The following is a 16,047-nucleotide window of genomic DNA, read 5'->3' on the forward strand; positions in this document are numbered from 1 at the left end:
CCTTCTTGTAGTACATTCCCCAAAACCTACATCTGTTAGAAACTCAGATTCATCACTCTACTTTTCCTGTCAATCCAAACTCCTGTGGGTTTATGTGCAGGGGCATGGGAAAATGCTGCTCTCCCTAACACACTTCGGTTGCTGTCTCCACCAGCACTGTGTCAGTCCAGTTCCTTCCCTTCCCTCCTCCCTAGCGCATTTTCTCATGTACTTCAAGAGCCCTGAATTCCCCATCTGCTATTGCAAGACTATTTATTCCTTTTGCTTCCCAACAACAGGTTCTGTGCTCAGATCAGGACATGATGAGGGAGCTAACTGTCCTCCCAAGAGCCTACAAGATTCTCGGGGCTCAGACATCTTTCTCTTTACACTTGCACAGCACTGCACCATTGCAAGGGAAATGCCTGGCACCAGCTATTTCCCCAACACAAACAGAACCACAGCAGCTCCAACGAAGGGCCCTGGCACTATGTCACCTTACTCAACAGGCTGCAGAAACACGACAATGCTTATTTAGCTTTCTCAAATGCCTGTGACTTTTCCTCTTTATTGGTTTTCACAATTACTCTGCGTTACTGTCACAGGACTCCTCCCAGCCACACAAGCATTTGTGGACTCCTGGAAGGTTACACTAAGTTTTCTATTCCTTTCCCCTTGCAGGAGGTGGGTTTTTCTTTTTTGAGCAGAAGCATTTTATAAAAAAAAAAAGCATTCCAGTGCAACACTTGGGATGTTGGACAAGATTGCTCCACCTTATTGTGGCTTTGTGGTTAAACAAGTATGAAAATGTCAAACTTGGCCAAAAGAGAAGAAAGGAACCACCTTTCCCAAGCACAACTATTTTCAGCTGCTAATAACACCCCTGCACAGGTATCCAGGTGCAACCCACGTTGGCATGCAACCAGTTCTAGGCCTAGCGTCCTCACTAGCGACTGCTGAGAGCCTCAGAACCAGAAAGCAGCACACGCAGCGCTGTAGCAGAAAGTGAGGCTTAATTGCATTATTCTTCCCCTCAAATGACTCCTGTACAAACACAGTCTGAATGGCAATGGCAAACCATGCACCTTTAAGAAGCTGCTCCTTGTGCAAGTTCTCAGTCAGCGAATGCGACCAGCCCTCACTTCTGCCTTATTTAGTCTAAACCCCACTACAAATTCTGCATCAGAAATACGCCGGATGTTGCTTTCAGCTACAACGAGCACTTGCATTGATCGAGCTCAGTACAAATTACACAGTGGTGAATGCAATCTTTTGTGGCCCCTTCCACGCCTGCCTGCGGAGGAGGAGGATTAGTCACGTCTCCTCACAGCGCTGGCACAGGGAGGAAAGCTGCTCTCTTCTGCAAGTGGCACTTCTAATGTCCACATCGCTCTCCCTGCTTCCTACATAATAGGCCTTGTGCAAAACAAAAGGAGGAAGACACGTTTCCACCAAGGGACTTTTCACAGCATTAACTTGCTCCAGTCAGCCCTGCCCCAGGGATGTCATAGCAGCTCCTCACAGGGAAGCTTTGGTGCCTGCTTGCAGCACACAGGTATGGATACGGCCCAGGTGTGCTCCTGAAGGCAGGGGCACGGATGGCACCATGGCTGCTGACCTGTCATTCCTGCAAGCAGCCCAAGGCCCTGCACGGCCCCAGCCAGCTCTGTGCTGCACTGGGAGCCACCTGCCTTCTGCTGCAGTTCCTCTCCTTTCCTCTTTGCACTGCTACTACCTCGTAGCAGCTTTCCTCCAGCTCTCTCTGCAGAATCACACTTTTCACCTCTCAGCAATGTGCAGGGATGCTTCAAGTGCCAAACCACCTGGAAGCCACCAGAACACAGCTGTGCCTTCATGCACGCCAGGAGCTCCCTTCATGGGGCACAGCCCCCACATGCAGCCCCATCCCAGAATAAAGCACGCTTTCCCATGGCCTTTCTAAAGACTTAAGTCCTCAAAAACACACATCCATGGCCACAGTAGTCAGTAAATGATTAAACCTGCCATGATTTCTAAACAGCATGATTTTCTGTGCCTGCTGTGACATGCCTTGGTCCTGTGACCATTAAAGCCAGATGCTGACTCCCCTGTACTGAAACAGGTGTGCAGCAACCACCTGCTAATGGCACAACGCATCGCAATGGGCACACAGGGAACAGAAGCGACAAAGCGCACTCAGGTTCTGAACTCTGCCCACCACTCATTTACTGGTAGACAATTTAATTTTGTTTGCAAAATCTTTGTTAAAAAAAAAAATCCTTTTAGTGTTTCCATGAAGGCTTGCCTCCTGGATTCTTTGAGAATGGCATGTGTTAATTGTGGTACTGCTTCATCCAGTCCTCTCCCTCACTGTGTTCCTTGTTTTGTTTGGTTTGTTGGAGGGGGCAGGGCGTTTTTATTGTGCTTTTATTTGTTTCTTTTTTGCTTTCCAACCAAATTTCCAGATTTAGTTACCCATAAGAAACTCAGTCATGTCTCTGTGGGAGGGGCAGGGTTGTCTGACCCTGTGCATCCCCCACTTCTTTCTTCCACAGCCACCTCCCTTGGGATGAGGTTGCCTCACCTGCACCCCAGGCTCCCTGCAGCTGTCCCTGTCTTCTCCCCTTTACCCTCAGACAGCCCCACCAGTGCCATGAGTTAGGGAATGCGTGGGGTTCCTCAGTTCATCATTAGCAGCTAATAAACTTCCATACTAAAATACAAAACAAAACAAACAGCAAAAGGAAAAGTGCTGTCTTAATGAAATCCTACGCTCTAAGTCAAAACTTCCTGGAGCAAACTATCTGGCTAAGATCAAACACAAAGACAACTGGATGAAGGGATACACTGAAGAAAAAAAATCCTAAACTCAGAAGGATGATAGTTTTACCTTTCACTGTGGGGGAACCACTGATGTTATGTATTTAAACTCTCTAAACAGAAGCTAAGCAAAATTCCATCATCACTCCAGCTTTCGTTCTCTGTGCTTAAAGAGAGTCCCCCAAAAAAATCCCGTATCACTCTTCAGCTCACAGAAATATTTACACCTCCACGTTGTCAAACAGCCCCAAATTCTGTAAACTTATACTTTAAATGAAAAATTAGAAAATGCAGACAAATACACATTCTGGCGCAAGTCCAGCTCCCTTACCTTGTGCAGAGAATTCAGACTGGGGAGCAAAGTTGCCAAGCTTTGTTTCTGAGTCCATCACACTGTTGTTTGGCTTACCACATACATTCAAACGTTTCTCAACTAAGTCTAAATGATTCTCATAGTCCTGAACTGTTAGGTCTGCCTCAAGCACCTTTGAATGAGGGGAATGCCTACGTCCCAAGCACTCATTTCCCTTCAGTGAAAAGCCATGAGAATTCAGGCCAAAGGCACTCTCCAAGTTTCCTTTTTCCCTAGATCTACTGATGTGCTTATTAGATCTAGCACTGCTTTGGTTAAAACGCTGCCATCGCTTTTTAGGTGCTACGTGATTTACATCATTAGCCTCATCACCAAGAGAGCTCTCACTATTTGCCTCTGAATCCAAGTCTGGACTCTCCCCATTTTCAGCAGAAGCGCATCTCTCAGTATTTCTACCAGCTTCGGGTCTCCTTCCAATACGACCTAAATTGTCATCAGATAAACAAGCAGAGTCTTCATCAGTTGAATGTTCTGTTAAATCAACAGACTCTTTCCTCTCAGTATCTTCTGCTTCATTACCTAGAGGACTGGCAACCGAACCGTGCACGCGGAATGCATGTTCTCCTGAATCTCTGGATAACCGACTTAAGAACTTACTTGGCCCTCCTGGTTTTAAGTCCTTTCTGTTTGAAACTGTTTTATCTCCAAGCTTTGTTGACTGCTTAGATTTTGAACAGTTGCGTTTGGGCACGCAATTTGTGCCATTTGTCCCAGAAACAGCGGCATTCGCGGGCTCCCTTTTACCAGTACCACTCCCCGGTAACTTGGCTGGAGGATTGCGTGAGAACGAGGAGTTGCTTATACTGGAGGAGTTCGGACTGACCGTTTCCTGGGCACAATCTCCATTCTTCTCTATTTTAAATGGGGGACCGACGATAGACAGGGATGTCAGGCTGCTCGCAGAATTGCCCCCAGAACCATCGGCCGTGCCGGTATTTCGATACGGGACTATATTCTGGCCAGTCATCAGTTGCTGCTCTTTCGCCTTACTGTCATGAATGTCCTTCAACATCATTAACAAGGTGCTGAATCTGTAATTTGGCTCAATAGGCAAACGACCGTGACCGGAGGCGGAAGAGAAAAGTAAAGGTACTGTGGCCTTTGGAGTGCCGGAGTCCCCAACATCATCGTTCATGGACCGATAGGAGAGCTCCTTCAGCTCTGACAGGACGTGCTTCACCACGGCCGTTTCTATTTCAGCAGAATCCCTGGGTTTCTCATGCACGTTGTTTAGCAGTTTCTGACCATCCGCTTTTCCGCTTCTCTGAAGAGAATCTCTCTGAAGGCCAGAGAAACCTTTGGTATCAGAAGAACAGTGATTCATGCCACTCTCCTCTTCTGCAAGAGAAGGCTCCAACCCAGCAACCTTTTCTTTATGTTTGCATTTTATGCTCCTGATCCGAGGCAATTTCATGTTTTTCAGTTTTAAGGTTGTTTGATTTGCAACAGCAGACCAGGAGCTGTCCTTGGAAACACTTTGGGGAGTAGCGTGCTTGTTTGCTAGGGAAAGATTGTCATTTCTCACATCTGAAGAGCACTCAAGAGCTGTCAATGACATCTCAGCATCGGAAGAGCCTCCTTCAAGTTCCCTGTGTGCAAATTCAGCATCGAGTCTGCTGGTTACCAAACCTCCCAGAGGTTTGCGATCTCTGTATGACTTCTTCCTTGCCCTTCTGCTGCTTTTCTGGGAAAAATACATGGAAAGCTTAATGTTTCCACTTGACGTCATAGGAAATTCCTTCTCCATTTTATCTGAAGAATCACTAACTTCCAGAGTGCTAGAGGCTCTCTCTGAACTTTGGTCCATGGTATCTACATCACTGTTCCCACCATCTGAGAGGGAAGAGGATGAATCCGATTCCGTTTGCTTTTTCTCAACACCAGCCTCTGATGCAGAATAGTGTATTTGTAACTTGGAGCTGCACAGAATGCCCAGGGAGCTTTTCTCTCTTTCCAAAGATGCATTGGAAAACAAATCCCCTTGGAGCGTGTTCTTCAGGGCATCACTTTTATGACTCCCATAGTCCGACTTTAAAGTTATATTTTCAAAACGTCTTTCTCCGAAGGAGGAGAGCAAATGGTTTTCCCTGGTGCTGTTGGATGCTGTTATGCTCTTTGCAATCCGGCGAAGTTCATGAGATGCATGTTTCTCCGGTAGGTCCCCGACAATCATATTGTTAACTATGCTCTCTGGTGTCTCTTCTTGGATTTCTCCCTTGGAAGCTTCTTCTCTCATGCCACTCTTTTTTACTCTAGTCCTTTTTCTGCTCTCTGAGCTCTTTTTCATGTGTGGCTTAATGTGCGATTTTCCTTTTTCATTGGCTGAGTGTTTGGAGTCAAACGCCAAGGATTTAAAACAGCCGTTCAGCTGCCTGTCCTTTTTGGCTCCAGGGCCATTGGAATAGTATTCCGACTGCACTTCCTTCTCGCTGTCCAGCTCGCTGGAGTTCTGGCTGCACTTTTGATCCTCTGGCCCCCCGAGAAGCATGTCTTCTGCCTGTCCAACACTGACTTCCCATTTAGCCATAAACCTCTGGGGAACCTTAAAGTTGGAGGAGACAAAAAAAAAAAAAAAAAGGAGAAAAGAAAAAAAATGAGGGGGTAACCAACAGGATAAAAGCCAGATAGAGACGGACAAGGCACGGAGCGGAGCGACAGTCCTGCATTCTGCACCTTTAAGACAACAGATTGACAGAGACTGTGCCTAGAGAATGCAGAAAACAACTCTGTTGGGTAAACAGCCTGCACTCCTATCAAGCCTAGTGAAAATCCTCCTGCATTCCCCACACACCAAAACAGTCCCTGCAAACAGTGGTGTCCCGGTGACCAAACGTCCCGGCACGTCAGTGCATCCCAAACACAACGGCGCGTATGGGAAATGCGTATGGTATGGATCCCTGGCACAGAAGTGCACGTTAACAGCCAACAGGCCTCTTAATGCAACTGCAACATCATTTCCTCAAAATATTTGAACAGCCACGTTTGCTTTGCTTGTTCTTCATTCTTCCTGCATCCCTCGAATTGGGGAACAACTCCATCTTCCCTCTCCATCAACTTACCTCAGTACTAACATAAGATCTGTACCACATTTAAATACACCGTAACAGGTTCAGGTGTCCTTTATACAGAACTCTCCCAGCTTCAACTCCACCCTTAGCATAAAATAAAGGGCATGCTGCACACCAGACAGGAACCCCTGCTAAACATCTAAAAACAACAAACTTACAAACTTGATTTTTATCTGCACACGATGTTCTTGGCTGCACAACAGAAAAATCAGAGGATCCACAACACTCCTAAAAATCAAAACTCCACAGCAGCAGGAACAAATCACATTTCTGCTATTTGTCCCTTAAAAAAAGAAATAAAAATTCACAGCAACAAATGATTGCCTTAGCAGATTAACAAAACTTTACAGGGCCCAGTAGCAAAGCAGCAAAATACCCTCAGCTTTGCATCAGATCTTGGCTTCCAGGGCCACACACGCCTGGACATTTATGCAAGCTACATGTTTGGTTCCATCTGCGGCAGTTTACATACAGGGGGCGATTCTAGCAAGGAAGCATTTTAACTTCTGGGACCAGAAACATTTCTTGGTTGCATATAACTAATTGTTGGGGATGGTGGAAATACATGTAACAAAGCCCTTAGAAAAAGCTACTGAGCACACCCTTGGAGACAGACAAGGCAGAAAGAGAGCATTACACCCAGGAAGCTCACATCTGCAAGAGCATGTTTAATCCAATGGCTCCTCACTAACACAGGTTAAGTACTTAAGTGCTGTTAGAAGAAAGAAACAGACACTGCTCCTACTACGTGCCTATCTGCTCTCTCACAGGAATGCATTAGTCTGTTCACTTCATTTCAACAATTCTGAAATGCAGATTTCTCCGGTTATGATTCTAAAGACAGAGAACAGTCCTCTGTGTCACAGTACGTTACACTGGCTACAATTGCTCAGGGCTGTTATGCTTGGAAATGGAGATGATGCAATGAGCCACAGAACTCATTCCTACAGGCTCACTGACAAAATGTTTTCCAAGTTAAATTGTAAGTCCTAACAGGTTTCCATAAAGAGAAGCAGGACTAAAACCCCCACCGCTTTATCTCAGTCCATGATCTAGTTGAAGTACATAACTCCACCTCTACCTCAGATCAGCCAAAAGACACTGCAAGAGAGCACAGGAAGTTACTTAAAAGTGCACTGTAATGGCATCAGGAGAGGGCTTCAGTGCTGAACAAACCTCACGCTGACAGGGAGCTGACTCCTCTGCCTCTCAGAGCTCTGCAGGGCTACAAAAGCAACAGGTCACACCCCTAATAAACATAAAAGATAGCCTAGAAACTCCCAGCTGCTTGTACACTCTGCTCCTTACAAGGATGCAAAGAACCACTCTCTGGCCCTGTTGCAGCAGTCACTGTCACAAAAGCAAACTGTCAAAGTGCAACTTCAGGCACGAAGGAATCGTCTTTAATGTGCAGATTCAGGAAATCAAAAATGGAGAAAGCAGATCTTTCACCTTATGTTTGTAGCCTTTTTCCTTTTGCTTTCCTCTTCTCCGAAGAACAGGCAGCTCTTCAAACTGATGCCTTCCTTCAAACAGAACAATAGCTTTTCCAGCAACCCAGGCTTTCTCTGAAGGCTCTCCTAAGGGATCCACGTAGTACTCTCGGTATGGCCTCCGATTGGAAACTATTTCAAAAAATTTAACAGAATTAACGCCTTGCACACGACAAAACAAAGACAAAAATCAATCACAGAAAGCAGCAGCAGTCTATCAGTTATCTGTACGAAGGTTTTTGCTTAACATTTGCACACCAGTGCCAGTTCAGCCAGTTCCTGGTCAGAACTCAGGGAGATCCTTTTGCACTGCAGGATTCATTGCTTTCTTGCAGTGATTAACAGGGCTAAGATGACCAGTTTCCCGAGAGCAAAGACTACAGTCTGGCTGCAAAACAGAATGGGAAAATATCCAAATGTTTTTTTTTCCTCGACAGAGGTAACACACGAGGCAGCCCATTTCTTGTTGCTCCTCTCTGATGAATGACTGAACAGCCCATCCGCTTGGCCGCTGGGAAGAGGAAGTGGTGCACCAGCAACTCCCAGAAATAGGATCCTGCTGGATAGCATTTACCCATGCAGGCGGTACCTCCCCTTCCACATCTTGTTCCATACTTTGTTAACATACGAACTCTTATTTTGGACATAAAACATTAACAGTAGTGTTTAAATAAACCCACAGATGCAGGCATTTGCACTATACGAGCAGTACGTGCATTGTGACAAAGAGTTGTTTATAAAAAGTTAATTCCCTGCTGTGGGCACTGTGGTGCACAGCCACGGAAGAAAACCATAAGGGCACAATGACAACAACTTCCAGGATTTTTCAGAGGTGTTTCCTGAGCAAGAGCACTTAATGGGCATGAAGCAACGAAGAACTGAACCAGTACCAGATAATCTGGTGAAAGAGGACACGTTTCAGGTGCTGGAACAATGCCAACAAGACTTAAACATGAGACAAACTTTTCCCTGTGATGTGTGCTTCATGCTGTCCTGGGAATACCTTCACCAGCTGAGCATGCAGCCCGAGCTTTGCAGCCCCTTTTGTTTGTGTTGCCTCCTCCCAAAGCACCTAAGCCATACCAGCACTGACATTCTGATCAAGAACAGGTAAAGGATGACAAATACTGACTGGGGCAAAATCAATCCAAGGACAAAGATGACAGACCAAATCCCACCTACAGCACTGGGACCTAAGCCACTGAGCTTCAATTTTCCAGCTCCAAAAATCTCTACATCACTCAAGAGCTTGTCAAGAAAAGGCAAGCTGCTTTAAACATAACACCACGCCTCAAACCAGGAAGAGAGGAGCTTTTTGCACAAGTGATAAGTTTGAAGCAACCTGCCTTATTTTGAAGGGCTTGTTCCCATGACAACAAGAGAGAACTAAGGCGAGAGGTCCATGCTTTCCTACAGTGTGCAGGACCCCACAGCTCCCTGCTCCCAAAAGCACCTGAGTTCAGATCCACCTGGTCTGCCATTCACCACTCAGGGAGGTGAGATGACCAGATTACAGAGAACAGTAACTGGAAGTTTTTCCTCAGAGCTATCGTGATCTCAACATGGATAAAACACAATGGGAGATTCTATTACACAGCTGGAGAGTAGACCGTGCTGGAATTTGTTAATAGCATATTCCCTCCCTGCAGAATTCCTTTATTAGAAATTATTGTACACAGGCTGAGAGGGGATTGCTGGACAGATGTACGTATTAAATCCTGCCCCTAATTTCATTGTGGGTGGGAGGACATGGGACAACATGGGTGGATTCAGGCAATATCTTTAATGGGAATTTGAGAGCTCAAAAGAGACTATTTACAACTGCACGCTCAGTATGATCTAGAACCAGGATGAACGCTTCCCAGAAGATGAAGAGGAAACTGGAAGGACAGTAAGAAAGACTGCAGCAACCAAACCTGAGAGTGATGTGAGCACAGTACAGGAAAAGCTACTTCATGCCTCTAGAGAAATAGCAGACAGCTCCGAGTCTGTGGTCAGTAGAAAAGTCTATTCATTCTCAGCACTTGGTTCTTAGGCTGGAGAGGGCCGGGGTGCCGTCAGCTGCAGAAGGCACCATTCTCCAGGGATTTCCCATTACTCACAGTACAAAACAAACCAGAAAGGGAAAACCGGAAGAAATAAATAAGCCTTTCAATTTGTGGCAGTCTCCCCATGGTAGCCAATATGATCCTAAAAAGCAGTGTGAGAGCTTTCAAATAAAGTGCAATTTCCAAACAATTACTTCTCTGTTCTCTTGATCATATATTTATGCTCCTCTGTCTTCACGTTGTGTGACTCCCATCCTTTCTGGGCTCTGCCCTCTTCTTCCCTGTGCTCACACACGTGCAGCTGTCTTATTTCCTTCCATCCCCTTCCCTCACACTCAGCTGGCTCTTAGTCTCACTGACACACTATGCCCTGAGCTTTCACACATGTGGCTCCATCACCAAGTTTTTCTGATATATCCCCATAAACAGCCCCGTGCTTCCCAGTGCCAAACAAGGCCAAAAAAAAAAATCACTTCCTCTCACACATTCACGTAACACCTTAAGGCATTCAGCAGCTACGCTGTTTCACCCCAACTTCACTTCACAGCCCCTCCTGCCTCCCCGTCCCCAGCCTGGCCAACTCCCCAAGTCACAGAACAGCTTGGGTTGGAAGGGACCTTAAAACCCATCTATCCCAACCCCTGCCCTGTGCTGGCTGCCCCCCACCAGATCAGGCTATACAGGGTCCCATCCCACCTCGTCCTGAGCACCTCCAGGGTTGGGGCACCCACAGCTCTGGGCAACACTGCCACCAACCTGAGTAAAGAATTTTTACCTAACGTCTCACCTAAACCTCCCCTTATCAGTTTTAGCCATTCCCTCTTGTCCTATCACTATCAGACCATGCAAAAAGTCAGCATCCCTCCTTGTTTCACTCAAGTACTCACCACTCCAGCCTGCCCAGCTCTACGTGCTCGCCCTTTTCATACTGCACTATTCTGCCCTCACCTCTCTGATCCACCCTTCTTTCCGTATCCTCATCAAGAAGCTGTTCTTTCTCCTGCAGTGCCCCACACTCATTCTGGATTCTCATCCTTCTTGTACCACGGAAACCAAAGTCTACACATTCAACAGCTACCTGTGCTACTTTCTGAGCTTTAGTCCCTTCCTCCTGTCATCTCTCTGCGGTAGCTCTGCTTCACAGATCAAGATCTTCCTTTTTGATCATTAATAAAGAACTATACAACTCCTCCACTTTGCAGTCTGAGTAGATACAGTACCTTTCATTTTTGAGTGACAGTCCAGCACTGCGTCATGACAAATTGTGCATGGCCACCACGGGCGTCTGTTGAACTTGGCCCAAACGAGATCCCCAACTTCATACTTCACTGGAGTAGGTTTCTTCTTGGCTCGGATCTTTGGGGAAAAATCAGAACACAAGAAATCACTAAAGCTCCAGATGCTTTTAAAGAGCTTTGCCTCCCCCTTCCCTGTATGCAGATTACATCTGGTCACCAGAGACATTTACATGAAAAAGCAAGTCCTGATTTTACTTAGTGGCTCCTACACCTTCAAAGAACACCATCATTCTTCTGATCCTTCTGAGAGAACAAAACAATAAACTAGGGTTTCATTTTATTGGGTTGGGTTTTCTTTTTCGTGGTGGTGTTTTTTTTTTTCCTTCCAGTGAGGAATGTAAGCTGGGAAATGACTGCACTCAAAGTTCACCCATTTGTCAGAGCAGGGCAATACCTCGAGTCACAAGCAGCTCCGATGACTTCACTAACACCAACTGCTTCATTTCAGAGGTTGTGATGTACAGAAAAATGAAAGACAATGAACTATTCCTGACTGGAACGACGTGATGAGAAGAGCAAATAAAAGAGTCGGTACGTACGATGCTAATGACTGTCTCACTTCTTATATATGCTCAGGAAATACCTTTCTCATAAAATATTTGAAATCTCATGCAACTACAGAGAAAAGGGGGGGGGGGGGGGGGGAAGCTTTCATTCTAATTTTGGGCTTATGTGGCCAGAACTGCCATTGCTCTGCCCAAAGAGCAGCAAAAGTGCAGTCCCCTCCCTCCCCCTGTGAAACACACAGACCCCACCTGTTTCCAAAGTCTGCCTGCAAGGAGCAGCTCCGTGCAGACACCCAAAAGCAATTCCATTTGGAAGGCACTGCAGCAATCAGGAGAACATCAAAACCTCGCAACACAAACACCCAACAACACACACACCCAATGCTGCTTACTGCCATTCCTGCCTCACCATCGCCAAGCAGAGAGCAGATCCTTCTGTTTCCCGAGTGTGCAGACCCTTCTGGTTGGACACTATGGCACCAGCAGTACTGGGGCTGGGGTGGGGATCCTGGAGCCAGCCTGCATGGATGAGCTGAGCCAGGATGGGGCGCTGGAGGTTCCCACGTGCCTGCTGTGGGGCACCTTCCTGTTTGCCAGCACTTGCTGATGACCTGTCCCGGGTGGTTTCAGCACTGTAAGAGCTCTGAGCAGTGCTGCAGGTATTTTTGCCAGCAAGCATCAGCAATGTGCTCCCCATTAGAGCTGTCATGGTGCAAATATGCACCTTCTTCTCACTTCACGTTTTCATTGTGCTCGCCACACTTTAAGGCACATCTCCTGCAATTCACAGTTCAACATCCCAGTGACTAAACCACAACAGATCTCTCTAATAAACGGCATATCCCACCGCAGGTCAAGTTTTATGGGATCTCTCCACGTGGTTATAGACACTACAAAAGGATAAAGTTCTCTGTTACATGAAATAAAGCAGGTAATTACCCTATAGACGCCATTGCTGAAATTCTTCTCACTCAGCCATCAAAAGCCATGCAATAACTTATTTCTGAGCAAGAGCTCGGGAGGGCAATGGGAACAGGCACGGGGTGGGGGCTGCCGAGCACAGGAGGCAGCGGTGCAGACCTGATGGCACTTCAGACATTGATGCTTTTTCAGATGCAAACCCACTTCTTCTCCTTTCCAGTGCACGTGCTCTTTCTGCAAAGGTGACATTTACCCCAGATATTTTACGTACTTTTCAACGCCAGGCTTCAAGGTGTGCATACATACTGTAACAAAACAAAACTCAACGTGCAGCAGAGCACACACAAAGCACCTGCATCCCAAAAGCTGTAACCCTAGTGCAGTCAGCAGGGCCAGCAGCACAGCCATGTGAGGATTTGCCAAAGTCATTCACGTCGATTCACCTGAACGACACCCCCAGTCCCTGCCTGGAGGCAAGCCTGCATCTAAATCAACGTTTTGTCACCTTCCCATACCAAACACAGCCGCCTAAGGAAAACTTGGCTTTCGAGAAGCTATTCAGAGACAATGCTTCAGTGCTTAACTCTCTCCCCAAGCATTCAGCAGGCTTTTCAGCGTCAGTCTGTCCGCAGCCATTCTCATGCCTGCCGTGTCCCTTCCCCGGCAGCTACAGGAAGCATCAAGCGGATGCAGGCTGAATTCTTGCACTGTTCCTCCCCTCTCTAAAAGTAGCAGTTATCAGTTCCAGGTATAAGTGTTTTCCTTTAGACTGCTGTGCGATGGATAACTGCAACCCTCAAAGCATGCATTCCTTCGGTCAGAAGGAAACAACAAATTTCCCTCTCCGTACAATTACACTAAGATTAAACTGGTAATAAATCCCAACGGCCAGAACTTCAGCCCTGCAGCAATGATGACTTCTCCATGAACTGGAGAAAACCCCACGTTTTTTGAACTCATAACCAAGAACTTCAGATGTAGCCCTTACGTGTGCTCAGAACGATTAATGTTTGCCCACAGGGCATTAAAAAGTTCACACGTTTAAAGAACAAAACCCGTGAGTGGCTGCACTGCGGGGAGGAGCAGCGCTGTAACTCCAGTGGAGATGCACTGAAGAAATTTGCAGGAGGTGAGGGTTAGCGAGGAAGGACAGCACACTGCCCTGCATCACCTGCACTCACCCTTACAGTCTGTGTTCTCAGACGTTCTCCCAAAGGGAGCAAGCGCTGTCTGCTCTCTTATCAGCTGCTGGCATTAATTTGCTGTTCAGATGAGACAAGCTACAGTCTAAACTTTAGATTATATGCAGCATTTCAGACCGTTTTGTGTTATTTTTGGAGAGAGCAAGAACATATATTGTGGGTGTTCTTTAAACAAACCCTCTCCACCGGTACTGGACCCTCAAGAAAAGCACCGACCATCCAGAAAGCGACACATGCTGAGGTGCAGAACAGGACAACACAAAGACTTCTGCCTTGACAGCCATCTCCCACACTGGTATTATGCAAAAACACATCAGCCTCGGTAATTGCTGAGTGAAGCTGAGTGTCAGCTCTCATTTCATGATGTATTCTAAGTCCTCAACTGCCTTTCAGTGATCTTCCTCCCTTTAAAATACCCACATCATTAAATATTGACAAAAACAAAGCTCGTCCGATGCCCGCTCTCAGCTCTGTCACCTCAAGCTGCTGTTCAACCCATTAATCTTGCTGGAAAAAGCAGTGCAAAACACAAGCATGCACACACTGCAGGCTGCACCCTCCTGCAGCACTTGCCATCCCTGCAGCAGCTCAAGTGCACTGCCACCTCCAGCATGGCACAGCCGCAGGCACTGCGTGTCCCAGCAGTGGGACTGGGAAGCCGCCATCTCAGCACAGCGCAGGGACACCCATCTGCATGCTCAGCCCACAAGCCAACATTTTCTATGCTATGCACCCCAACAGTTCAGCCTGACAGGGCTGCACCCAGCACAGCCCTGCACACTGGTAATTCAGACCTCCTTTGGAAAGCCACTGTGGAGAACCAAGGCCAGAAGAACCCTTCTGTGGTTTATTCCTTAACTACAAGCACAACGTTATTTATTCAGTTAAGCAACGGACAGAACATGGGAAAGGCTGGGGCAGCAGGACAGGCCATGCAAGGAAGATGTTGAAAAGACAGAAGGAAGCCCAGACCCACAGCAAAAAAACAGACGTTGCCTGGCCTGGTACAGGTGAGAGCGGACAGAACAAAAGCCAGGGAAGAACACGCGATGAGAGTGCACATCCAGACAATAATTAAACAATACAGTATAAACAATGACGCTAACAGCAGGCACACCAAGACTGCATTTCCTCGCGTATTTCCTTGAAGCACAGCAGATGCCTGCCGAAGGTCCTGCAGTAGCAGCCTGGGGTATCTGTGAGCAGATCTCACCTCAGGAGCAGCTGCCAGGTAGCAGTGAAACCCTGACCTGAGCCGGAGCACACAGCACTGCTGGGAGCAACACCCAGGGCTCTCTCTGAAGCCCTCATTGCTGGAGCAGCCCCTCTCTGAAGCTGTGGTGAGAGTCAGACTCCTGCCTCCCACCCTGATTTTCTTCCTTAAAGCTCACTGATCGGGAGTATTTTCCCAAACATGAGAAAAAGAAGGGCGGCGAGTTCACCTGATTCCAACCAGGTTCTCGTCTGGTGTTGCTGAATCTGAAGCTCATCGTCCCAGCAAAGAAACACTAACAGGACAAACCTGGGGCACAGAACTCCTATGCAATGACTGCTTCTTACATAGTTTAAAAATAAGACTTGTACCAGAGTCCTTCTCTTCCCTCCAGCCTCCCACCCTGGTGGGATCCACTCTGACTTCATTACTTCACTCAGCTCCAGCACTCATGCACTGAGAAATGACTGAATGCAGACAGGAGGAGATGGGACTTGGGAAAGGATCTTTGCTCGTGAATACGTTGGGTGAAAAGATAAAAAGATGAAATGAAGAACAACGATGAAGCAAGACTAAGAATTAAGGAAACGAATAACTGCTTGCGATGAAGTAACAAAAGTAAAATTGACATTAGGAAAGATTCTTCTTTTAAATAAGCTTTTGTGAAACCAAAACCAAACCTGAGCAAAAAAACTGGAATGAATAGTAAATTCTATCTTCTTTAAAGCTTAAGCAGTATTTGGAACGGAGCAGAAAGAGGTCAAAGTGCACCCATGCAGGTAGAGCTGTGCTAGAGAACGCTCAGAGGGAGGGCCAGCCCTGCTCGGGGAAGGCTGAGCATTGGAAAAGGCAACAAAACCAACCTAACAACACAACAACACCACGCAAACCACAACACCTGTATGGTGAAATCACCGCCGCCCGCGCCACAGTAAGCATGTGGTGCTTCACTTCATGGCAAGCGGTGACGCAAAGATAGAAATGAGAGGCCTGCTGGAGAGCCACAAACAGCCGGCGTCACGAGGACCACGGCTGTGCTTCGTCCTCTGCCCTCCCACAGCAGGAGGATCCCTGGAGTCCCACCTCAGCACCCAGGGCCCGGCCTCCCTCTAGGCCTCCCTCTAGGCCTCGCTGGGCTCCAGCAGCC

General features: G+C 47.1%; 1 protein-coding gene across 3 annotated transcripts in view; it reads right to left on the reverse strand.

Moving 5' to 3' along the window:
• The window catches only part of NSD1 (nuclear receptor binding SET domain protein 1), a 60,716-nt gene that overhangs the window by 32,538 nt on the left and 12,131 nt on the right, over positions 1–16,047 (reverse strand). For 2 of the 3 annotated variants that reach the window (XM_040647286.2, XM_040647287.2), the window contains 3 exons: positions 10,981–11,116; positions 7,672–7,844; positions 3,110–5,693 (listed from right to left, as the gene is read on the reverse strand). In XM_040647286.2, coding sequence (XP_040503220.1) covers positions 3,110–5,693; positions 7,672–7,844; positions 10,981–11,116 — 2,893 coding nt within the window. The remainder of the gene's footprint in view (positions 1–3,109; positions 5,694–7,671; positions 7,845–10,980; positions 11,117–16,047) is intronic. The other variant, XM_046900431.1, reaches the window with a different exon arrangement.

Source organism: Gallus gallus, chromosome 13 (genome assembly GCF_016699485.2).
Source record: "Gallus gallus isolate bGalGal1 chromosome 13, bGalGal1.mat.broiler.GRCg7b, whole genome shotgun sequence".
Taxonomy (NCBI): Eukaryota; Metazoa; Chordata; class Aves; order Galliformes; family Phasianidae; genus Gallus; species Gallus gallus.